The following is a 24,135-nucleotide window of genomic DNA, read 5'->3' as shown; positions in this document are numbered from 1 at the left end:
TGCCTTAGCACAGAAGTAATCAATGTGAAAAGTTAACTGTCTCGCTTTCCTTATAGATCCACTGGATTCAGTCACTGGGGCTCTAGAACCCTTATCTAATTACTCACTTCCCAGAGAGCCACCTTAAAACAGGCAGTTGTAAGTTCCCATCATCTCAATGCCACTAAAACTTTGGGGGTTAAACTCCTACATGGTCCTGGAGGAAGACCCAGGAAACCATGGCATCATCTGTGGACTTAAATAACTCTCGCAACTCCAGCAGCCACCTGGCATGCACATCCCACCCTCTCGCTCATGCCTTCTTCGTGCTTGTGGGTCAGGGGCAGTCCATGGTCTCAGGCCAGCGGCTCAGTGTCTCTGCTCCCTGCCAGCACCCTGCCCTTACCGGCGTCCTCCTGCTCACATTCTGGCTCATGACAGCTGCCTCACCAGCAGGGAGAAGACCCAGCACTCAGTGGCTCTTCCCAGCAGATGCCAGCCACTCTGTACCACCACTTCCAGAGTCCAGAACACAGACCATGCTGAAGGCAGGTGGCAGAGCCCCTGGTCACCAGAGCTACCCTGATGCCCAGCTTCACACTGGATGCCTCCCACATTGTGGAAGAAAAGCCAAGTCACTTCTCCCAAGCTCCTTGACCAGCTGGCACAGCCCTGGAGCCAGCGAAGGGACAGGTGCCATGCTTCCGAAGGGCTCTGTAGCATGCACGTCCCCTTCTCTCCCCTGCTCCCTGCTCATGGGGCACCATCACATGCACATCTGAAAAGTCGGGAATTCCCTGCACTGAGCTCCTAATCTTCATCATCACTGAGGAGAAGGTAGGTGTTTGGGACCCTCTCTCTTAAGAGGCTGCAGAAAGCACTTTCAGGAGCAGTCTCAGCTTAGCAGCCGTGGCATTCCCTGGGTCTCCAGACTTGGCCACAAAGGATACAATGCCCAGCCTCTGGGCTGGGGTCCGGGGAGTGCCGGCTCCTCTGGTTGCCACCCACACACATTCAATGGGCCAAGCAATTCCATATCTTCTCCTGCGAGGGGCTTCCAGCTAATCCAAGCCCCTTCTCTGCAAGGGACTGATATTAAAGCTGCAATCCAAGCTCTTTCCAGTGTGGCTGCTCTGGCCCCCTGGGACTCCCGATGGTAAGGAAGCAGACTCCCTCTGAATGGGACATCCTGTTACGACCCTCCATGGTGTGATCTGGCTGCAGAGGGGATACTGGAGGAACCCAGCTCTGCTCACCTGGAGTGTGGTCGGTGCCGGGACCCCTGACAGGAAAGAGCTTTTTTGCTGGCAGGAGACAGGCTGCCCTTGATAAATGTGAGTAGCAGGGTAAAGCTTGACTCATTGCCTGGGCTTTTCTCCATCCATCTGGCAGCTGCATCCCTTGCTCCCCAGAACTCTGGACTGGGAATCAGGAGACTGGCTGATAGAGTATGGTGCTCATGAGTGGTTTTGGTGATAGACGGCCTGGGCCATGAGCTGTGTGACCCTGGGTAAGTTATTCAACTTCTCTGGGTCCTAAGTTTCTTATTTTAAATGGGAATGATAATACTCCTACTTCACAGGTGGCTCTGGGGATTGAATCCGTGAGAGGGTGTGTCCAGTGCCTGATGCACAGGCAGAGCTCAGAGGTTTCCCGCCCCTGTTATGCTTCTCCATGTTTCTGGAGGCCTTTCAGAAGCCCCCACCATTCTGCTTCTTCCCATGAGAACTGAGGATAAGAGTGTGTTTGGAAAGATTCACAAATGGCGGAAACACAAGTACTAAGACTCTCATGTTGGCATACACCATGGAGCCGATCAACAACACTGAGGGCAGCCAATGGAGGACCCTGCAAGTTGAGGCCATGGTGGCCCAGGAAGGAAACGTGTGACACAATGGAAGGAAACGGAATACCACACTCAAGTCAAACGGGTCCAGGCCCCTCGACCAGCTCTCGCCACAGTGGAAATGTCGCCACGAGGCTGAGCCCCGGGGGGAGAGGTCTCCGGTGACGCTGGGCAGGTGGCCTCCAGGGAGAGGGAGGCTCCAGTGCCTGTGCTTGGCATGTAGCAGACGCTCTAAGGACCTGATAATGGCACTGAACACACCACGGCCCAGCTCTGTGGAGTGGCCAAGGTGGCAGTGGCACTGGGGAGAAGCTCCGGGGAGCTCCGGAATGTTTCCAGAACCTAACTTCCCAGCCCCTGCTAATGGAGGAGCAGTGTGCTCTCTGGGAGAGGGCAGGGAATCCTTCCCAAGTGTACCCTCCTCCTTGCCAGGAAGTGCCAGGGGCTAAACGAAAAGGGCAGGACCCTGGTCTTCCATGCCATCTGGGAGGAGGAGTGAGCACAGGAAGGGCCAGCCAGGCCTGCCATTCCGGGAGCCGCGAATTAATAGGCAATAGCGAGGATCAGCAAGCCCCCTCCTATCCAGATTAGCCCTGTCTCTTCCCTCGCATGGAGCGCATTCACGGCCGTCATGTATTCGTGTATTTTCTCTCTCCTCTTTTAGGCGGTTAGCTCCAGGAGGGAGAGCTGTGAGCCACAGCATGGGGAGCCGGTCTTACCTGGCTGGCACTCAGGTCACCTTCCGATGGACACATGAGAGGTGCCCCAGCTGGCTTTCCATTACCATGGCGACTACCATCACTGTGACAGCCAACTTACAAATGAAAACCACGGCTCCCAGTGTTGGAGGTTCCAGTTCACAGACAGTCGGCCCTGTTGCTTTGGGGCGCCTGGCAGGACATCATGGTGGGGAGCATGTAGAGGACCAGGCTGTCCACCTCCTGGTAGGGAGCAGCAGTGAGAAAAGGAGGAGACCAGGCTCCCCATCCCTGCAGAGGGCACGCCCGAGGGCCTAAAGTCACCCACAAGCGCTGCCTCGCAAGGGTCACTCCACTTCTCAGTGTGACCAAGCTGGGGACCCAGCCTCAACATGCCTTCGAGGGACACACCAGATCTGACCTTCGGCAGTGCTGAACAGATGTTAAACAGGCTAACAAAGTGAGAAAGAGTCGGGAGGAAGCACCTGCCTTGTTTCCTGTGTTCTCAGGAGTGAGGGAGAGAAGGGGAGTGTGCCCCAAAGTCAGATTCCACGGAGCCAGCCGTCGGGGGCACAGATCCCGTGGCAGGACTGCCAAGCTCCGCGCAGGGATTGGAGAACACAGTCCCTCCAGTCTTCAGGCACCAGGCGTGGTTCTTGAGCTACATGGACCTCACTGGGAAGCGGGTAAGACCATGTGACCCTTCATCCCTCTCCTTGATCCACAGTGCATCCTGTCCTGTAGCAATGGACACGGACTCATTCACCATCAAAGTGGATGTATAGGCCCCAGGGGGCACTCAGCCTTGCTCTCTGGAATTTCAAAAGCAGCATGCTGCTGGAGAATCTTCTAGAAGTCCACATTTGCCGGAGGGGGTTGCTGCCACTGTGGCTCTTTGTGCACTAATGCTAACTGCAGGCGCCTGCCGGCTGGGCCGTCATTCACCTCCAGCCTTGCATGTCTGTCTCTTGGGAGTGGTTGGAGAGCCAGCCTCAGACTCGTGTTCAATTAAGTACAATTAGATTTTCAAGACGGAAATTTCTTCCTCTTGCTCTGTCCAGGAAAAGTGGATCTAACTAACAGCTCCGTGCTCCCAGGACTCTGGTTTAACCCTCTCCTTGCTTTTCCCATCGTGCTCCTTAATGCCGCAGACACTTCTCCAGTGAATGGAGGTCGGCGTGGTTTTCGAGGCCTGCTCTGGGTGAGCGGCAGGTGCAGTGGCCCCCAGAGTGGGGGTGCCTCTGGCAGAAACTCAGTCCATTGCTTTCTCTGCTTGGTCACGCCCAACCCAGTCCTCTTCGGGCCAGCTACTCCTGGACCATAGGACTGTCCTTAGAACCAAGCCCTCTCAGGTGCTGGTTTCTAATCTCTGCTCCTCTGTAAAGACCACCCAGGCACTGGGGACCCACAGAGCCAGGAAAGCTGAGCTCCTTTCCCACCCCTGGCCTGGCTGGAGGACGGGGTGGTAGAGGTGAGAGCATGCTGGGAAGGTACCTGGAAGGCCTGTCTCCATGAACAGCAGTAGGCTCTGTGGGTTCCACTGCCCGTCCTGGTTCAGGTCTCCGCTATCAGGAGATCAGCCTGTTCTTCTGTCTGCAGGGCGGAGCCTCTCCCCAGAACAAGTCTTTCTCCCAGGAACGAGTCTTCCCTACGCAAACAAATGAGAGCCGGCATGTCCTGCGAGCTCCGTGAGCGTGCATGGCTCTCACTGGGCTACGTTTCCCCTCCGCTGATAACCAGGGACCAGACCCTAGAGAACTCAGGACAGCACTCTTCCCCCACTCCAGTGGTAGTATTTAAATCAGCCAGTCAAAAGCTGGTGGCCGCCACATCCACGCCGTCCCACAGAGCCCACAGCGGAAGGCCCTGCCCAGAGTTCCCCCAGCTGCTCCTGTGGACAGACAGACCTCGAGCTTCCCTGCAGTCCTGCATGGCAGGCCCACTCTTGGAAACTTCTTTTCAGCAGCAGTGTCTCCTGATCTGGTGACCTCACCGCACCTCCGTAACTACAACACAGGCTACATTCCAAAACCGCCTCCTCCGCCCTCGCTGGGAAGAGACCACCCACTGCTCACCTGGCTGCAGGAAAGCCACCTCTCTCCTTGTGTCTGGCCAGGGGCAGCAGGTGGCAGAGCTGAGCCCACTCCACATCCCCTCCCGGCCAGCCTCCAGGATGATGCCTTACGCTGGACTAAGCTCCCGTTCCTACCTTGGGGACCATTTTCTCCTAAACAGAATTGACTTAAATTTTTGGCATTTTCAGGCCTGAAGAGAGGGATTCCTGGGCACACACTGCACATGAGGACAAAAGCAGCTCGGAAGGTGACAGGAAGGAATACGCATTCTTGAGAAGAGCCTGTTCCTGTTCATTTCCAGAAACATCTGTGTGGGCGTCTGCTGTCCTGCCTTGCGGGGCTGGCGGCTGGCAGAGCTGCTTCCTACCCTTGTTGGATCATTGCCTCTCTGGCAGGCTGACAGTCCAGCGCTGCTCGGAATCAAGAATTGTGTGAATAAAATAGGATAGAGTTTTATAAAGGAAACTGGCCATACTGATCTATAATTGTAAAATATTTTTAGCAAATATGAATTTGAAGTGAAGCACTTCTCTACTGATTCTGTAATAACAATACGTCAGGGTGTCCCGTACCTACCATGGTGTTGAAGCTGTGATGAGCCTGGATCTAGAAGCTCTGCAATACCTGCTGCCGTTACAACTCGCCTGGAACCATCTGTGACTTCCACTGTCCCAGGCACTGCTCATACCCCTGAGGTGTGCTGCATATACAGCCGGCCCTCTCTGTCCATGGGGTCCACATTTTAGGACAGACAACATTAAAAATAAAAAAAAAAATCATGTTTCAATGCAAAGCGTCTACTTTGTCACTGTTCCCTAAACAACACAGTAACAGTCATTTACATGGATTTACAGTGTCCTGGGTGCTATATGTACTCTAGCGATGAACTGAGGTGTACAGGAGGATGTTAGTAGGTTACAGCAAAGACTATGCCATTTTATATAGGGGACCTGAGCATCTGCGGGTTTTGGTATCTGTCAGGGAAAGGTTTCCTGGAATCCGTTCCCCTCAGATGCTGAGGGACCATGGCATTCATCATAGAAGGAAACGCTGGATGGTAAATGAAGATGTCATTTCCTACATAATCCAAGCTTGCAAGTGCCCTGAATCCTACCTCACCTGTGGCCTGCAGGCTGCGCCTGTCTACAGCTTTGAAAGTCAGCAGCCACTGGAGGACTCTGTCTTCTCTGTCACGTGTGCCCAGGCCACAGGGGTCTGGCTTCACTCAGAGGCCTCCCCTGAGCCCAGAAGTGAGGCCTATACACCATGTCCTTGCTTGCAAGTGACCCTCCCTGCACTCTCACTGGAAGGTAGGGTATGGCTAGAGGAGGTGAGTCACTGGGGACTTTCCTTGGGGGTACATTTTGCTTAGTCTCCCTCCGTGTCCTTGTGCCATGTCCTGAGTCAGTTTCCTCCATGATGTCCCTCTGCCTTGATGTTTTTCTGCCTCACCCTGGCCCAGGGCAATAAGTCAGCCATCTATAAAACTAAGACCTCCTAAACCATGAGCTCAAAAAAAATGTTGCCTCCTCCACATTGTTTTTGTTGGGTCTTTTGGTCACAGCAGTGAAAAGCAGACTGTAGCAATGGTACAGAGGGCAGAGCAAGAAATGAGGGAGATGCCATCACAAAAACGGGACTCGAGGCCTTGTCCCCTAGGGATGGTGCATGAGGAGCCAGCTGGAGCGTGAATTGTCCCTGGAGAGGACAGACCCCAGGGCTGGCCGGGCCTGGACTGGGTGAAGTGTACAGGCTCAGGAGGCAGCCTGCCTGTACTCTCCACTCCTCCGAGGGTCTGAAGGACCGTCAGGGGAGACCCACAGATCCCCAGGATTGGCCTGGGAATGTCCTTGGAGTGAGCTTCTCCCTGTGCAGCACCTTCCGCTCTGCAGCTCCCGCAGTCACCTCATGGGTAAGGACGCTGCTGCATGGGACAATCGATGGGGACTCTGCGGGGCTCACAGGCAGCAGATCCGAAGCACGTTCTGCCAGTGGCTTTCCACAGCCAGCCCTGAGTCAGGCTAAGCAACCCCGAGACCTCCCCTCTCACGTGCTCCTGCCTTTGAGGTGATTCTTTCCTTCGCAACTCTAGGAACTGAGTCGAGCCGTGTGCTTGTTGTCAAAGGAAACCTCATGGTCACCGAGTGCCCAGTGAGGTGTGGCGTCCTGCCAGTCCCCAGGCAGGGGGTGCGTGCGGAGGCAGGAAGCAGGCCCAGAGCAGACTGCGCACAGCTAGCGCCCTGGTGTGCGTTAGAGAGGATGCGGCCGCAACCAGAAGGCATGAGGGTTAGCTTGTTCAAACCTGCCCCCGGCCCATGGCAGCGGGGTGGCGCCCTGGAGGAAGCACTGCGTCTCTACTGGCCGTAAGCGTCTCTGACGAGGCAGTTTCTAATTCTTGACATGAGTTTCCAGGGTGGCTGGGGACAGTCTCTGTGCAGACTGCTCTAGATAGGAAGCTGCACATTCAAACAATGACTGTGAAATGGGAAACAATCTGTCCGAGGCCAGGTGGCCCGCGACGCGGCTCGTGGCCCAAGATCCTGTGTTCTGTATTCTGAGCCTAGGCCGTCGTTTGGTGACCGTAGCAGCGGTCAACATTCCCAAACATGAGCTCGTCACCCTGCTCTGGGCTACGAAGACCACTGCACAGAAGTCAAATCCCCTGACCACATCGGTGCATGGCGCCAGGACCACAGAGCTCTGACCTCAGCGTCAGATCTAAGTATGGGCCACCTCAGTGGACGCAGCCTGTCCTGCTCTGCCCGAGCTGTGTGCCGTGAGCCTAGTGGCAGGAGGCTGAGGTGACAAATGATGAAGCTCCCCAAGCAAAGGTCTGCCCGGCCCCAGGCTGTCCCATCAGTGGGGAGGGATGACGAGGACCAGCACCTGGAGCTCGGCTTCCCGTTCCGCCTGGTCCTGCTGGAACTTGGGAGGAGAGATGAAAGCTCAGAAGAAGGAACATCCTTTCTCTTCCTCCTTCCGCTGTCCTTTGCCTTCCGTTTTCCATTCGTGCTCTGGTTTCGGGAAGCATGACCAAGGAGTTGGGTTCTGGACTCCGGAAAGAGGAAGGCCAGTGTCTGTCTGGATAAGAGAAAGAGCAGGACCCTAAACGTGGCAGCAGAAGTGTCAGGGTCTGTGGTAGGAAATGAGCGTCAGTGTCACCATCTACAGCCTTCTGACCAGGCTCTCACCGCCAGAGAAGGCGTGTCCTTCCTGCGCGTGTGACAGTGAATGATCACCACACAATGTTTTACTGCACAGCCACCTTGGGCAGTGCTTCAAGGCGGCAGGTAAAAAAGTGCTGAATGAAAATCCTTTCAAGGTTTCTCAATGGGATTTTCACACTTGGGACTGAGGACAGGTTCCAGGGCTCTGCTGAAGCATCAGGCTGTTCCGCCTGTGGAGATTTCCTGTAGTAATTCACTCCTCTGCAAGGGAAGGACCACCATGCTGCTTCCCTTTCAGTTGCAGAATGCTTTTTCTAATGGGAAATGGAAGAATTTCACAAATGAAGGTTAAGGTCCATGGTCAACAAGGGAAGCTGGCTGTCCTGGGAGATGAGGCAGGACCAAGGTCCTGACCTTCAAGCCACTGCTGGCTGCTGTCCCTTCCTGGCAAGCCAGGTGTCCAGTACCCTCCTTCTGGGTTCAGCAGCAATCTCTCCTTGAATTTGATGTCTCTCTGACACCCAACATACGCTGGTCTGTACTGACTCTGCTCAAGTGAACCAGTGTTAAACCAAGGAGAGAAAAATGTGGGAAGACCAGTCTGTGTGCTGATGTCCTGCAATGGACTCATCCCAGGACAAACAGAAGTGACTCCTGGGTTATCTTGGCCCCTGCCGTCTATGCCCCAGATGGGTGTGGATCCTTTATTTTTGTTTAAGCTTTGCACATATCTATAGAAAAATCCCACCGTATCTGTGGTTTAGGATTACAAGCAGGTTCCTTGGTCCCTCCTAATGGTGGTTTTGCTCATCTCAGAAGGTTCAAGATTTCCAGGAAGCTCTGTCCCTGGCTCACTCAGTGGCTCCTAATGATCTGGCCTGCCTGGTGGGCTCCTGGGACCCCTGGCTCCTGATGGCTGCTGCTTTCTAGCACTTAGCCTCATTGGGCTCCTGGAGGCCACACCATCTCTCCACCTCCGCTGGCACTTTACCAGAGTAATCAGGTGGCACATGATTTGCCTGAGGTCCTTAGGAGCCTTGAGAAGTCATTTGCTCACCCTCTGTCCTGGAGAACCTTCTAGAGACACATTATGAGTCCTAGCACTCACAGAGCCAACACCAAGCCCTGTGCTTTGAGGAAGGGGCCGCCGGCCTCCAGCTCAGCGGACACACTGTAAAGCCACCCTCCCCTGCATCCTTGTTGGACTGATTTGGTGACAAGACATGGAGGAGTGGGTCCCTTCCACTTCTTCAAGGCGCAGGTGCCAAGACAGCCGTTTATAGACGCAGACCCCACATAGGGGCACTCCTGAGATGGGCAGGGTGCAGGGAGCACCTTCAGGGCCCAGGCTGCCCTGGAGAGGAGCCAGGAGGAGGGAAGATGGCAGTGCAGCCCCAGGGGGAGCAGCCACAGAGTGGGCGGCCTGGCCTGGGGACCACCGCAGAGCATGAAGGCCAGCAGGAGCCAATCCACCATGCGCCCCGCCGCACGTTCCCTTGCAGGCTATCGGGGCAGCCCCTCCTGCTCACCACCAAGAGGGAACGAGTCAGGGGGCTTGCTCGGTGGTCCCTCCGGGCCCAGCCTCTGGTTACTGGACTACGTACTCCAGCGTTTGGACATCACTGAACGTCTGAGTGGCGCCGCCGCAGTGAGCTCTAACCATCACTGAAGCAGCGCGGAGGCTACTCACCCGCCCTCCCTTGCTCTCTCAGGAACAGCTCCTGGGCGGACCCAGCGGGTGTGAGCAGCAGCGGGTGCTTTGCCAGGGTTTCCTAGGTGATGCTCTGAGATGAGCCCTCCTGCATCTCCCCTGCTCCCTGGCCTAAGGTGGGCCACGCCTACATTGAAAGGGTACAACCCAGGGCCAGACACAGCCAGCACCTGTGCAGGTATCACTCAAGGCCTAGCACCCATGTCCCTCCCACACTGAAGGCCGCCCCTCCCATGGGCTGTTTACCCGAGCGGGTCTGCCTCCCAGGCCTGCCCCTGCCCAGCCCCACCCATCTTTACCTTCTGCTTCTCCTACTCTGGCAGCCAGAGGAGGTGCGGGTCCCATCAGCAGTGATGGCAGCAGAGCCACCGTTGGAGGAAATGGTCGTGTGCATGGTCACGAGGCACCTGCTCACACAACAGGCTCCCGGGGGTGGGGGGTGGGGGAGAGGGAATTGGTCTCAGCCCCACCTTGTCGGATTCTTCCTTCCACACTGCTTGGAACCCTTCAACTCACATTCTCCCCTCCAATAGCACGGCTCATGTGAGCCCGAACTCAAGTTGATGGAACGGGGACTCCATTCAGAATTCTATGCCCTTCTAGTAGTTTCTCGCCCATGGTGAGAGTAGGAGGTAGAACCAGTGAGTTACACCCACACTGAAGGCAATGGTTCCCAGGTTGGTTGATTATCTGAGAAGTGTGATTACTCCTGATTTTAGAAACAAAGTTCAAGTTCACCAGCACAAGCCAATCCTAACTAAAAAAGTAACAAAGAAGATCAAAATTCCACTTGTAAAATCATTTTATTGGTATAAATATACATATGAATAAAATACTTTCAGCCTGTAATGCAAGTGAATATTTGTGAAATGTCTTATAAAAGAGTAGTATTCTGATTTCTTTTTACAGGTGTCAAAGTACTCTCTCTTAAAATCACACATTAAAACCTAAAATGCAGACAGAAATTAAAGGCCTTCCAAAACATGAATATTCATAAAACTTCATTCCAATCAACTATGTACATTAATCTGGGCACATGGAAGAATCCACTCTGTTCTCAGCTGTGCTTGTTGATGGCACCCAAAGGCCACCAACTAACCTTTAAATGTACAATTCCACTTCAGGAAGGAAGAAGTTCCCCATTGGAGAATGTAAAAATCATACCCAAGATCTAATATATATAATTTATACAAATTATTTATTAGTGTGCTCTGTTAATATAATCACAATGTGCAACTGCATACATCAAGAATAAACTGCTGAATCAAGTCTTGTGCAGATCTGACACGGTACATTCAGGAGTCCCCACAGCCTCCTGGATGGAGTCCCTTGTGAGTGTGTGTCCAGCTACCTCTTTAACCTCCAAAGACTCATCTTGGGGGGCAATTGTAGCTGCCTCAGAGAAGTTCAAGTAGGGCCCATGGAGTAACTGCTGGCTTTTGCTGAAGGCTTGTGGAGCAAGGCTTAGAATCAAATGCCAAGGACAGGGGAAGACCAAAAATGTGCTTTGATAACCGAGAAATGGATCTGTTACTATACCGCAGAAGGAGGAAAAAGAAAGAGAGTAAAGCACCAGAGAAGAGGTGGAGCCCCTTCCTCTCTGAGGGCTGACACACACCCTGCACAGTGAGACCTCTGCACGGGTGACCTCTACACAAAAATAAATTCTTTTTCTGCCTCTTCTCCCGAGTCGCTTGACTTGCTGCCCTGGTGGCCGTCTTTACTGGAGGACCGCTGTTTTTGTTCTTGATACTCCTGGGTCTGCTGGCCCCAGCTTCTCCTCGAAACTGGAATTGAAGGAAAGGAAGCAGACAGTTTAGTGCATGGCAGCTCCAGGGGCCTGGCCCACAGTGGGGTGGGAGGGAGACCTGGCAGGCCAGGCCTGGAGGCGCTTGGCCCCAACTTTCTCAGAGCAAGCTTGCTATTCCATTTAGAGACTCCAGGTAGACTGGAAACAAAGTAACAGAAAAACACAAGCACACAAGACCTCCCATGACAGGGTGGAACTCTCCATTGTGGTGCAGAATCTAAGGTGAGGACCCCAAAGGCGAAGGAGGTGGGGATGCAGGAGGACATGCAGGGAAGTCACAACTCATTGAGGCCGGGCACCAGGTGGCGCCTCCATCACAGGGGCAGCAGAGAGCATGCAGGCTGGACGGATGTCCACTCAATACCTTCTGTGTATGACTTAGGGTTGGCTGACCCTGCTCAAGGACAGGGTATGGGGAAAGACCTAAGGTGTATTTTTCAGACCTTTATATGCCTCAGAAAAACCCCAGCGTTGCTCTTTAGGAAATGGATCCTTTTCACACTCTCTGACATAAATAAGGTCTGAGGAACTGAATCCAACATTGCCGTGCAGCGGAGGCTCCAGGCAAGAGTATAGCCACTGCTGCAGATTGCTCTGACTGCAGGCAACAGGAAGGAGGGGCTGGGGCTTTGCAGGCAATGACAGGAGACCCATCGGTGGCTCTGAGCTTCCGCTGTGCCAGGCCCTCTCTGCTCGCTGCTGCTCAATGACCCTATAAGGTGGGCTCTATGGACCTCAGGACCAGGGGGCTCAGTCTGCTTCTCCAAAGCCCATGTGCTTTCCAGCCAATCATGGTTTCTCCGCAACTGCAGCCAGGAAAGACTGGTGCTGCGCTTCACGTAGCTATAGAGTTGACAGATATGACTCACCACATCTCCTGTCAGACGCCGTGGAGCTGAACATACCAAACGGACACCCTGTGTAAGGCAGGTGCAGAAGAGCAGAGCCACCTTGCCACTAAGGAGTTCAAATGCTCCAGACAGGAACGCAGCACTTCAAACCAGGAAAAGCCACAGGATTCATAGGATGCTTCTAATCATTTTGTTTTTACTAAAAATATTCCTCTTGCTAGGAGCTATCTATTTCTATATCCATTTAATTCACTGAAGTGGGGTTCAGGAAGTGAAAACACATTTCACCTAATGGTCAAAATACAACCATACTGAAGTACTGCCAAAATGATCGACAGGGCCAGATTCTGGTCTCTGGATAATAATCTGAATAAAAATTCATATTTTCATTTAATGATATTAAATTGAAATTATCCATAATTCTAGAAAGAAAATGTTTTTCAAATCTTAGCTAAAATAAGATTTAAAAAATAACTGTGGTTCCGTTTTGCCCCACAGCTTTTGACCAGCCCTCAAATGGGGAAGAAAACAATGAACAAACATTATCATTGTTTTTTGTTTTAAGCTTGAGTTGGGAGGAAAAAAATAAATAAATGTCCCTGTGTGACTGGTCTTGTGAAAGTTGTTGTTAAGCTAGGTTTGGAGAAAGAAGACACATCCATGTCTGCAGACATTTCCCTTTGTCACAAAGCCAACTGGACTCTCATCCAGAGTTCTGCAGGTTCTCAGCCCTGGGGGTGCCGAGGCGCGGCAGCCCGGAGACGTGGGGCAAAGCGGAGCGCCACATGTGGCAGCTGCTAGAAATCTGTTTCACTGTATTTCAAACCCAAATGAGGCGTCCCACCATGGCCAATGACTCAGCAAAGTCCCAAGGCTGCAGGCTCAAGGGGAGAAATAAAGACTATGATTTGCTTCAGAGCCAGTTTTTTCCTAATTTTTCTATTAAAACAATAAACCGTCATCAATAGTTTAGCTCTCTGGAAATCTCAGGTCTAATGACGTTATGTGAGGTGACTCAGGAGTAGGGAAACCCACGTAACCAACAAAGCTCATGTCACAGACAAAGACTGAAAAAGCCTCCTGGACTAGTCACCACGGCAACACGACTCAGAGAGGCACAGCAGAGTCGCCCAGCAGAGTCCAGGTCACGGACACCTTTGTCCTGCAAGTCAGGGAGTCAGTGGGGAGGAAAGAGTAACCATCACCCAGCTCACACCCAGTTTCTGGGTGAGTGACACAGAGCCATTACCAGTCAGAAACCGCACTTGATCTGATACAGTGACCAAGAGGAAAATCAGCACAGTACACCTAGTGGGCCGCTCAAGCATTTCGCTGTAGTGGCGACACAGTGAAACGGGGAGAGCCCCTGCCTCACATATGCAAGGTCCTGGGTTCCACCCCAGCACTGGAACAAGAAGAGGAAAAACATTCTCATTCTTCTTTGATTAAATTCAACCAATTGAGAATGTGGGTGATAGTGAGCTAGGGACCAGGCTGGCACAGCCTTAGCATTGTAGGTGGGCACCACTCAGACGGAAACAACTGAAATGTGGTGGCCAAGGACGGATTCACACAGCTAGCGTGGAGAGTTTGGAATCAAAGCACGGGACTCCCGCCTCCAACCTGGTCTGGCAGAAGCCTAGTGCAAGCTGCTGCTAGGAGGTCTGTTCCCTGAAAAGTGTGTTCCAGTCCTTAGGGAGCATCTGTGTGACTGCACATAATTAAGATGCTAATTACAACTCTATGGAAGTGGTTTGGTCAGGTTTCCATTAAAGGATGTGATTAAATAGAATTATGTCTGCTTGAAACTTAAAACTTCAGAATTTATTTTTAAAATATTGTAGAATTTAGACTTTTTACTAATTCAAACAGACCTCCTCGTAGGCAGCTTGATTCAGTGCTTGATTTTATAGAGGTTAAAAAAAATCAGATTGCTTTGAAACACTTCTTCAACGCAAGCATTTGTGTGGCTACTACTAGCATTTCTGTACATATGTCTGTACACGTGCTAATTACTATCCCATGCACCATTAGCTGACAAAGGATACTTGAGTAAATGAACAGGTAATTTATTCAACGCACACGTGCATGCATATTCACATCCTGTCAATGGGGCAAAAATTGTGTGGAGAGGCTCAAACTCGAAGTCTGTCATTTTCAAAGATGATTTGACTTTGCATATGTATATATGCAAATGTATAAATGCTGATTTTAAACCTCCTGAAATATGCACACAAACTGAGGAGCAGAGATTGCTATGAAAATTTTTCTCCACTGTAAGCTCCACTAACATCCATATTTTCCAGAGGGAAAACATTATGATGACCTTAAACTAATACTCAGTAGTTGGCACCAATTTTTCATTCTTTATAGCAAGAGCCAAAAATGCCAACGAATTGTTCAATCTTTCTTGAAGAATTCCTAGGAGGGAAGTGAAATCTGGATCTGGGGATAAAAAGTAGCACAGAGCACTGGCTTACTGACTATAAGATAGAGCCCAGGTTGGATCACAGAAGTGGTATTCAGAAGGAGTCCTGCAACCAGAGGCCAAGCCAGGAGGCTCCATCGCAACACACAGAGCCAGGGCTGGGCAGCGGCATTGCCCACCCAGAACAAGGCTCTTGGTTCCAGCATTGCTACAAACAAAAACAAAAAACCACACACAAAGCCAATCAAAAGCAATCTTTTTCTTCAAAAAAATAGAATATATGTTAATGAAAATGTCATAACTTACAGGCAGAGAGAAAATGACATGAAATGTAAAAGATGCAGTTACAAATATTTCCAGTAAAAGAGATGAAGCATTTTATCTGTTAAATCAATATTAAAATAGCCACACAATTAAAACATGATAGTCATGATAAAAATATGCAGCATGCTTTGAGAATAATTATTCGTTTCACAAACACATGATTTAGGAAATTAAGAAAGCTGTTTTAGTGTAAACAAAGATTTTCTTAACAGAGTCAAAGGAAAGTAAACACCAATGTTTCATTCTTTGCTCTGATAAATGCTATTTTTTAACCAGTATCTATTCAGAAAGCAGACTGCTATGTGGTTCTTAAAGGTAAAGACAGTGAAGTGCTAGGAACTGGCACTAACAACAAAATGAACATATGAGACATAAGATTACTTTAATTGAAGCACCAATAAAAATTACTTTTTGGTGCCTATTTGAAGAAATCAAGCAGAAACACTAATACAAGATGGTCCAATCTGATTCCATCAAAACTTGATGTAGCCCATCGCCAGGAGAATTTGAAGCCAATGAGGTCACAGAGAATCAGAGGCAGACACAGAACTCTCCCCTTGCCATCCTGTGACTTGGCTTTACCTGGGGTCCCTCTTTAGGCTTTTGCTCAAGGCCTGAATGATCTGAATGATTCATTGGGGATCATCTCACTGTGTGGTATGGGTGGCCTTTGAAGGAGGGCGAGGGAGCGTCTTAGTAAGTGATAAAGTCCGCAGACATAATAGCCCAAAGGAAACTTTCAGCATCTAGAAACGTCTCCTAACCTCATGTGTCCTTAACATAAGGGGCAACACAGAGACAGAGATTTTGAACTAACATATGCTTAAAAATAATTAGCGCTCTTTAGAAAATAAAGGCCTTAGGTGTTATTCATGTAACTTCTATGACTGAAGTTAGCAGAAATTTTTTGGCAATATCAGAGATTTACTATAAAAAGAAGAGCTATTTTAACTGTGTCTAAAACCAAATCCATTACTCAGGAAATTCCTTAAAAGCAAAGGACCAGATCAGGAGGCAGCTCAGGGTTGCACCTGCTTTGCGTGTGCAAGGCCCTGGGCTCCATTCTAGCACAAAACACAACAGTGAAAACAGGGCAAAGGACCCATGCAGCGGGGCCTCCCTGGGACGGTGCACCCGAGCCGGCAGAACGTGCTATGCTCGTGCGACCTGCTGTCTTGCTGGCGCTGTGGGCTCCTTGCCTCTGCCTGGCGGCTGGGCAGTGTGGTCAGAACCCCAGGCAGGAGAGCACAGGCTGAGAAGTAGGCTCCCAACCTGCTGGTGGTGACGCGTGGGAGCCACCATTCCATTCTTACACCTGCATTGAGGAGTCTCCAAGACAACTGTCCACAGGCAGCATGGAGACTCGTGGGCTGTGAAGCCGCCAGGTACCTCGGAGGGGGTCTACCATGGTGATGACGTGCTTGACGATGAGCACAATTACCTCTCGTGGGGTCCCTGTCACTACCTGTGTTCTGCAGCTCTCCCAGGAGGTGGCTAGGGCGTGGAGCTCCCAGCTCCTGGGCCACACACCAAGCCCTGGGAGCAGAGACAGACTGCTCAGCCTGATACGGTTTACAGGGAGCACGCGCGCCCAGGGCAGAGGGCCTTGAAGGTCTCTCCCTTTCCAGAATGTGTTCTACATTCTCCTCTTATGATGCCAACATTTCCTCTAAACAATTCTTCAAGTCATGTTCATAAAAGTTGTTAGCCAGGGAGACAGGGAGCACTTCAGCCACAGCAGAGACAATCCCTCTGGGGTCGGCAACAGGGGCTCCGAAACCTCCCCGCTGGAGGCTGAGGCTGAACTGAGGTCTGCCTCCTTTTGGTCTCTGGGGTCTGGCCTCACCTGAACAGAACATGACAGGACCAAGTGGAAGACATGAGGCTTAAGAGTAAGTGCTGGAAAACAGATAAATGGTTCCTCGGGGTTGAAAACCTAAAGGGTGCTTTTTCTTTCACCAAACATCCACTGTAAGGCAAGTGGGTGACAGGGTCGCACTCAGTGGCCTCTTCCGGACCTTCTCCTAGAAGAGTCGAGGGCTCAGGCCAGCATTCTCCAAGGGGAAAGCTGTCCCTCTAAGAACCCCTGACCCAACCTCACTTGAAACCTCACAGAAAAGATCAAAAGGAAGCGCACAGCAGGTATGCCTCCAAATATAAAAATAAACCTTTACAATCACAAAACACGCAAGGCCAAGTCGCAGGGTAGCTCCTCAGTGCATCTACTTTCAGCTTGCTGAGCTAGTGCTTCTTTGCCTCAGATGGAAGGACCATCCTGTGGCCGTTCAGAGTAAATAGAAGCTGCTGTATGAGAGCCCGACCCCTCCAAGCAGAAGCTGCCCAGGTGAAGCGCTCGCTTGTTAGTGCCAGTTCACTGGTGGGGGGTGGGTGCCGCCGCAGCGCTGACCCTGTGTTTGCTGTGGCCCCCTGTGCTCAGCTGCACTCACTTCCTCTTCTGCAGGGGCCGAGTGCGGTTTTGAAGGTCTTTTCCTTCTACTGGAAGGCGTGCCCCTGTCATGATCTGAGGGCCTTTTGAAACAGGCTCCTCTACACTACTGAGGAAGAGGGTTTCACTTTACCCTCCATCGCAGCAGGTACATCAGTGTTAATATCAAGAAAAACGAATTATCACCCCCCACAACTTAGGGCGCAAGGAGCTTACTGTGTTGGTTCTGGGCAGATCCACTGCCATCTACAGAATTCAGCAGCCAACACTGTGGAAATGTCATAGGAATGAAGTGAGCCTTGAGTCTGCCCAGCACTACCACTGTGATCACATGATGGATCAACGGAAATCACATGCACTGTGGAATAATCCAGAAAAGTCACAGAAGTTACCTGTTTCAGAAACTACTTGGGCACGCTACTCCAATGGGAGGCACGGGAAGAGGAGAGGAAGCACCAGGGTGAATGAGGAGCAAGGGCGGGAGTGGGTACGCAGGCGCAGTGCTGCGGGGCGGGCGGGCATGAGGCCGCTGCCCCAGGCCACCCTGGCAGAGGAGCTGGCGCCTGCTGGAGTTAAGTCCCACCCATGGCACTCAGGCTGCTCTCGACCTGGCGTATTCTCAGCCCAACCTCCAAAAGAGGCGAAGCCATCAGCAGAACCCCTAGTGACTGGTTTCTTCTGGATCCCAGATGGAAAGCAAAGGTCTCGGATCTGCAGTCCCAACAAGCCACTGGAAGAGGTGCATGAGTCGCCCCACTGACCACTACAGGGCAGAAGGCGGTGCTGGACGCCCACCTGAGCCCTCCCTGGGCAGCCTGCCAGGCCATCCCGAGTTCCGGGGCTGGTGGGTGCTCTGGTCTCGTGTGGTCATCCACAGGCCACCACAAGGTCTGGCAGACACCACACTCCAAAGGTCAACAGGGAGCGTTCACTGCACCACTGACTCCTCTGTGGGGAGCGGGCAGTCCGCAGGGTCCCAAAGCTCTTCACAGGATGGACATTCTCAGTCACCGAGACAGTCCCTTCCCCACCTCCAGCTTCTCCAGGCACCGTCAAAGCTTCCTTAAAAACACAGACATGCAGTCAGCAGCTGCCGAAGAAGGGACAGGGAACACAGGCATTGGGGCTGTGGGGACGCCGCTGCCCAGGCCACCTGCAGGGGCTCCACGCGGTTCTCCCTTCTGCCAAGTCTTTGGCTTCACGGGGGAAACTGCAGGTATCAGCTCTCATGGTTCCGGCATCTCTCTCACAAGAGTGGTGTGAGCTTCAGTCCAAACCCCACCTTCTGTCACTCCCAGCCAACAGGCGAGGGAGACTCCCACCCACCAAGTAAATGTGCAGAATGAAGTGGAGAAAGCGGCGATGTCAGTTTTATGTGGACCCCAAGACCCAAAGTCACTACGTAAAGACACCTTCTACCCACCTCAGCCAGAGGTAGATACTGAGGTAGACACAGAGCCGGAGAGTCAAGAACTCCGAAGCGCGGGACCCGTCTAAAATATGACCACCCTCCAAACCACACCAGGGGCGGTGCAGACACAGGAGGCGGGTGGCTCCGCGCAGGTGAGGTGGAGAGGAGCTGGGAGACGGTGCTTACAAGACGCTTTCCGTGGTCAGAGGAGTCGAGGGCATGTTCAGAGGATGGGGGAGGGGGAGAGGTGGAGCAGGCGCAAGGAGGCCCCCACCACACCGCCCCGACACGGGACTCAGTGGGATCTCTGTGAGTAAGGAGGCACAAGGCCCAGCATCTCCAACCAGGAGACCACTGAGAACCATGGCAGGCCACGGCTCAGGGCTGCGTTCCTTGGAAAGAGCATGCCCAGAAACCTGCAGGTAGCACAATCAGGCTCCAGAACTGCCTGCTGGGAGCCATTCAGGAGCATCTCAGGGGACACCTGCAAGGACCTGCAGTTTCTAAACGAAGGAGCTACTCTGCTTCCCAAGACTTAAGGCAGGGGACGCTGACTTGAACTCCATGAGACTGGCCACGTCCAGGACTAATCCCTTTGAACAGCCCCTTCGTGGACAGAGCGAACACAGAGAAAGGAAGTTCTTACCTTCCTGGGAAAACACGCGGGGGCTGGGCTGGGGACTGTTCTGGCTGTCTCTCTCCTTGTCCATGGGAACTTTCTTGAGGGCAGGCGGAAGAAGAGCCACTTTGGGGGAATTGGGGCCAGATGGAGAATCAGGAGCATCCTCTGCAGAGACACGAACACATGCATCAAACAGTTCCACAAACTGAATTCCACACACACAAGCCAGGTAAACCTTTAAATACAGATGACTCATAAAAAGAGAAAAAGCATCAGCATTTTCCTGGCCAAAAATTATTTTTGTGTTTCTGGTTGGCGAACATCCACAAACCATTAAGAAATAATCATGAACACTGGAAAAGGTCAGACTCTGCACAGCCACAGTCTCTCTTGCAGGCTCCTCATTCGAACAGCGGATGCTGAAGGCGGACTGTGCGCCAGCCGCCCGCCCTTCTGCCTCCAACGCAAAGCTGTCTGTTTTACAATACAGGTGACTGTATACCTTTCACAGTGCAGCAGCCACACACGAATGCACACTGGTGTGCGAGCTCCCACAAGCACATGCCGAGGCCCTGGGATACTCTGGAATCACAGATTTTGAGTACTGTATGGGTTTTGCTCACTGGACAGATGAAGAGCGAATGACATGCTCAAAAACGATGGCCGAGAGGAGGGACTCCAGTCCTCCAGCTGGCGCTGCCTTTGGGGTGAGCCAGGCTCCTTTCTCGGCTGGAGAGAGCAGTGCACACGGGGAAGTCGCCCCCGGCCAGTTCTCCTCTGCCTCAACCTCTGATCCAAGTTCCACTCACTCCGCCACCGGCAGAGACCCTGGGTCCTCTCAGTGCCTTGGGCAGGCCAGGGGAAAGGCCTGCTGGCTTCTCAAGCTCTAAGAGCGTGAGTTGTTAATGTAGTTCTTGTTTACTGAACATACTTAGCAAGTAAACTGAAAATTAAAGTCCTTGCAACAGAGTATTAGGAATCAGCTGCCTTTGTATTCAGCATTTGCAAGTGGGGAGCCAAAATGCTCTGTGAGCCGCCACGGCTTCGTTTCCGTAAGGGCTGGTTCCTCACTGGGAACACAGCCGCCCGGTGAAAATGTCAGCATCAAACCTCCTTTTTGAGGTTTTGCTTTCCTTTTCTTTTTTCTTTGTTTTGATTTTCTTTCTGGTTCATAGCCATCCCCAGTCCATTTTTATTTCTGTTGTGAGGCAGGGACTCGCTAAGGAGCTGAGGCTGGCAGCACCCTGGGGTCCTCCGACCTCGGCCTCCCCAGTCACTGGCGATACAGGTGTGAGCCACCACACCCTGAAGTCCTGTGCTGTTGGTTAAAAAAAAGTCAAACCTGTTTTCTTTGCCTCCATTCTCCCCATTCCCTCTGTGATGAAGATATTTTCTGCATAGTAGAAATCGTGTTCCCCACTTCGTAAAGAGCTTCTTTGTAAAACGAGTCTGAGTACAACTAGGAAGTCCTGAGTGACTGACCTCAAGGGTTAGGGTTTGCCTTTTCTCTGTGGCTTCTGTGGCAACTGTTCCCTGGGTTTTTTAGGGGATCAAAGGACTGTGAAGACTGCAGATATCCACCAGGCCGGCTGCCAGGGGAGAAAATTGAGATATGAGAGGAAACGAGAAAGACCGCTGTTGGACACTTCGGACACATGGGACGCTGCTTCTCCTCCCTTTCTACCCAGATCACCAGCACACTGACCAGTGCTCAGGGCGAGCTGTGCATGCTGCGTTACAGTGTGCGTGCCCACAGGGAGGCCAGAGAGGGCTGTCTGATGGTGGGGTCACGGCTCTGGCTGCTGCTCACCGCTGTGTGGCTGGCAAACCTACTACCTCTGTGCCCCACCTCCCCACCTGTGAAGGGGTGTGACAAGGACTCTTAGGAGCTGGTCCACAGAACGTCCCTGGAACAGAGCCTGGCTCCGAGGAGACTGCTCAGTGCTGACCAGCCATGATGGTGACGATGTGATGCTCTGTATGTATCCCTATTTGTCTGATTTTTGTGAGATATTAGAGAGGTAAAGTTGATATGGTGTTCATGATATTATCCTTTCAACTTTGTGTATGTTTGAATTCTCACAATATTTTAAAAAGACCTAATGCAGACATTTTTGTAGAGGCGGTCAGCCCTGGAGAGCCGCTGGGTCATGGTGTGACCCCAGCAGAATCCTTATCCTTACCAGGCCGGGAGATGGCTCTTGGCTTCTGCGGGATGCTGGGCCGTGCTGCCAGGGAGGGCTTGGGGGACTGCAGGAGCGGCTTGGGGCTGGTGGGGGTGCTGGAAGAACTCCGAGACCTGGAGCCCACATCCACTTTGGGTTCTACTTTGGTGTTTCTTTCTGGTGTTCCAAGACCGAAGCGGTTTTCTGGGAGACCTGGGTGTGGTTTAGGCACTAAAGTGAAGTGGTACAAGAAGCACGTGTTAAAGACCAAAAGCCAAGACCCCCGACATCTGGAGATGGGAGTCTGCTGTAATTACTTGTTGTTGTTTCTCATCAGATAACACGCTGGAAAGCAATGGACGTGGAGGGGCTTTCCTGACCACCCTGCCTGTTGAGGCGGGCCTGGGCAGTGCACAGCTCCACAACAGTGCCCCAAGGGCACAGCGGAGCTTAATGCACTTGAAGCCTGTGGCTCCCTCTCAGACCCACTGCAGGCACCTGCCTTCCAGAAAACAGCCAGGGCTGTGCCTGCAGGTCTGAAGGGAAGAGGGCTGTGCTGACAGCCAGGGCTCATGCTGTGACGAGAGCGGCTCAAGAGGGCTATCCCTTCCGTGCTCGCCATTCACACTCAGCCTTAACTGGCCGATCCTCAAGGCCGAGGGAGCGGAATGTGATCTGCAGTCCAGCTCTCGCTGCACAAAGATACGACAGCAAGAACATCCAATGGCCCATTGGAATTCAGCATGCCACTTACAAGTCGCTTGCCAGGTTCCACCTCCAGGATCTTGCCCTTCCCTGCACCTAACAGGTCAGGGGAACAACGGGTCCAGCCGTGCAGTCCAGCCCCTAGCCTACCGCCTTCCATGTGCCACATACGGCTTGTGTCACTCCGTCATGTCCCCATGCTCTCAGTCCCCTCATGAAAGTGCCCACAGTCCAGTTGTCACTGAAAATGATCATCGGAAATTCCTCCTGGGAAAGGAGAGGTGAGCCGCCCGCACAGGCTGTGATGGCAGGTGGCCCACCCACAGGTGGCGCTGACAGGAAAGGGGCCTGTGTTTCCGGGGGAACTGGGGTACCAGCACCAGGCCAGCCTGCGCCTCCCCACCTAGCTCTTCTACTAATCACTGTGGCACGAAGCCAGTCGTACGCGATCCTCCCAGGAGTGGCCGTGCTTACCTGCCCCACCTCCGTCCAACCGCTCTGTGTTGCTCAAGGCTGGGCTGCTGGAGGAATCCTGGGAGATGGCGTCGTTCCCGAGCTTCTACAAAATTCAAGCACCACCCCACAAACAGTGCATGTTTATTGATGTTCAATTTTTTAAAAAGCAGAAAATAAATGACAATACAAGATGGCTCCTCAAGTCTGCCATTGTTACAGCGACTGTCTGACCCATCTGTCCTGAGGCCCGCCTGCTAGGAAGCTGGGAGAAGCACCTGTGGCTCAGTGCTTACTGCCCCATCTCTGGGTCCATGTGTGGGGTGCTCCCAGGAGGTTCCCACAGGAGGGAGTGCATGGGCTGGGAGGCAGCTGGGCCGGGGGACACTTCCTGTATGTAGTTCCTGGTGAATACCTGTGCCAGCTCACAGCCCTGATACTCTGTGCAGGAATACTTACTCCAGAAATTTCCAGGACTCTCCAGGTTTGAGTTCCAGAAAATCTCGTTTTAAAATCAGCAGAAACCTTTCCAACCTCAATGTGGGACACAGTGTCTGGGGGCCTAAAAAAGCAAGTCTTCCTTGTCACTGAGGCAGAACCCCAGGAGCAGATCTCATCAGGAGGACAATACAGATGTGGACAGGCCTCAGTTCTTCTGCCTTTCTTCCTTTAGATTTTCACTGCAGGGCCCCACACATGATGGACAAGCTCTCTACCACTGAGTGAAATCCCCAACCCTCAATTTTTAAAAGATCTGCAGGGGGAAGGAGATTGAGAGACCAAGGAGGGAGCAGGTGGACTGCTATTGCTTTGGGCCGGAGCTGACACTGGTAGAGCACAATCGCACCTGCCCTTATGGGGCGGAGTCTGTACTGGCATGAGGAGCGTGCATGTCATGATGGACGAGACGAGTCCAGCACCTGACTGTCCACAGCCAAGGGTCCTGCCAATGGCATCAACCAACAGGTACCTCTTGTCTAAAAGACCCAGACACAGAGGCAGGGTGACCCCCATGGCAGGCTGACCTGTCCACCCCTGCTCACTTGTCCTCTGTGCAGACCTGAAAATCAAGGGTCTGCAGCCTGTTCCCACTTCACACTGGCTCTGATGATGCAGATCGTGTGAAACACACTGAGGTCTGATTCCTGCTGCGCTCACTGGTCTGTCCCCCAACTCACCCCAGGCTTGGCTCTGTGGAGGGAGTCAGGGAGGTGAGGCCCCTCTCAGCAAGACCACGGAAGACCTGCGTTCTCCAGCGGGGGTGCGGAGCAGGCCTCCCAGGGGAGATGCACCGCCTGGGGCGTGACACTTGGCATCATCATGGAAGTGCGACCCCGGAACAGAGAGCCCTAGCCACCCTTGGTGCCCAGGACAAGCATCCGCAGGGCCATGGAATCCCAGTGGGCGTGTCCTTTCATAAGTGCAGGGCAGCACCCAAGGGTGA

The 24,135-nt window shown here is 52.4% G+C and overlaps 1 protein-coding gene across 1 annotated transcript in view; it reads right to left on the bottom strand.

The window, feature by feature from the left end:
• Window positions 1-10,266: 10,266 nt before the first annotated feature.
• Carmil1 (capping protein regulator and myosin 1 linker 1) overlaps window positions 10,267-24,135 on the bottom strand; it is a 251,990-nt gene continuing 238,121 nt past the window's right edge. Inside the window, exons 34-37 of the mRNA XM_047558066.1 lie at window positions 22,713-22,797; window positions 21,552-21,764; window positions 19,393-19,533; window positions 10,267-11,263 (exon numbers count right to left, since the gene is read on the bottom strand). Of these exons, the coding sequence (XP_047414022.1) occupies window positions 11,127-11,263; window positions 19,393-19,533; window positions 21,552-21,764; window positions 22,713-22,797 (576 nt within the window). The 3' untranslated portion in view covers window positions 10,267-11,126. The remainder of the gene's footprint in view (window positions 11,264-19,392; window positions 19,534-21,551; window positions 21,765-22,712; window positions 22,798-24,135) is intronic.

Source organism: Sciurus carolinensis, chromosome 7 (assembly GCF_902686445.1).
Source record: "Sciurus carolinensis chromosome 7, mSciCar1.2, whole genome shotgun sequence".
In the NCBI taxonomy this organism is placed as follows: domain Eukaryota; kingdom Metazoa; phylum Chordata; class Mammalia; order Rodentia; family Sciuridae; genus Sciurus; species Sciurus carolinensis.
Note: the sequence above shows the minus strand (reverse complement) of the source record. Positions and strands in the feature narration are given on the sequence as shown.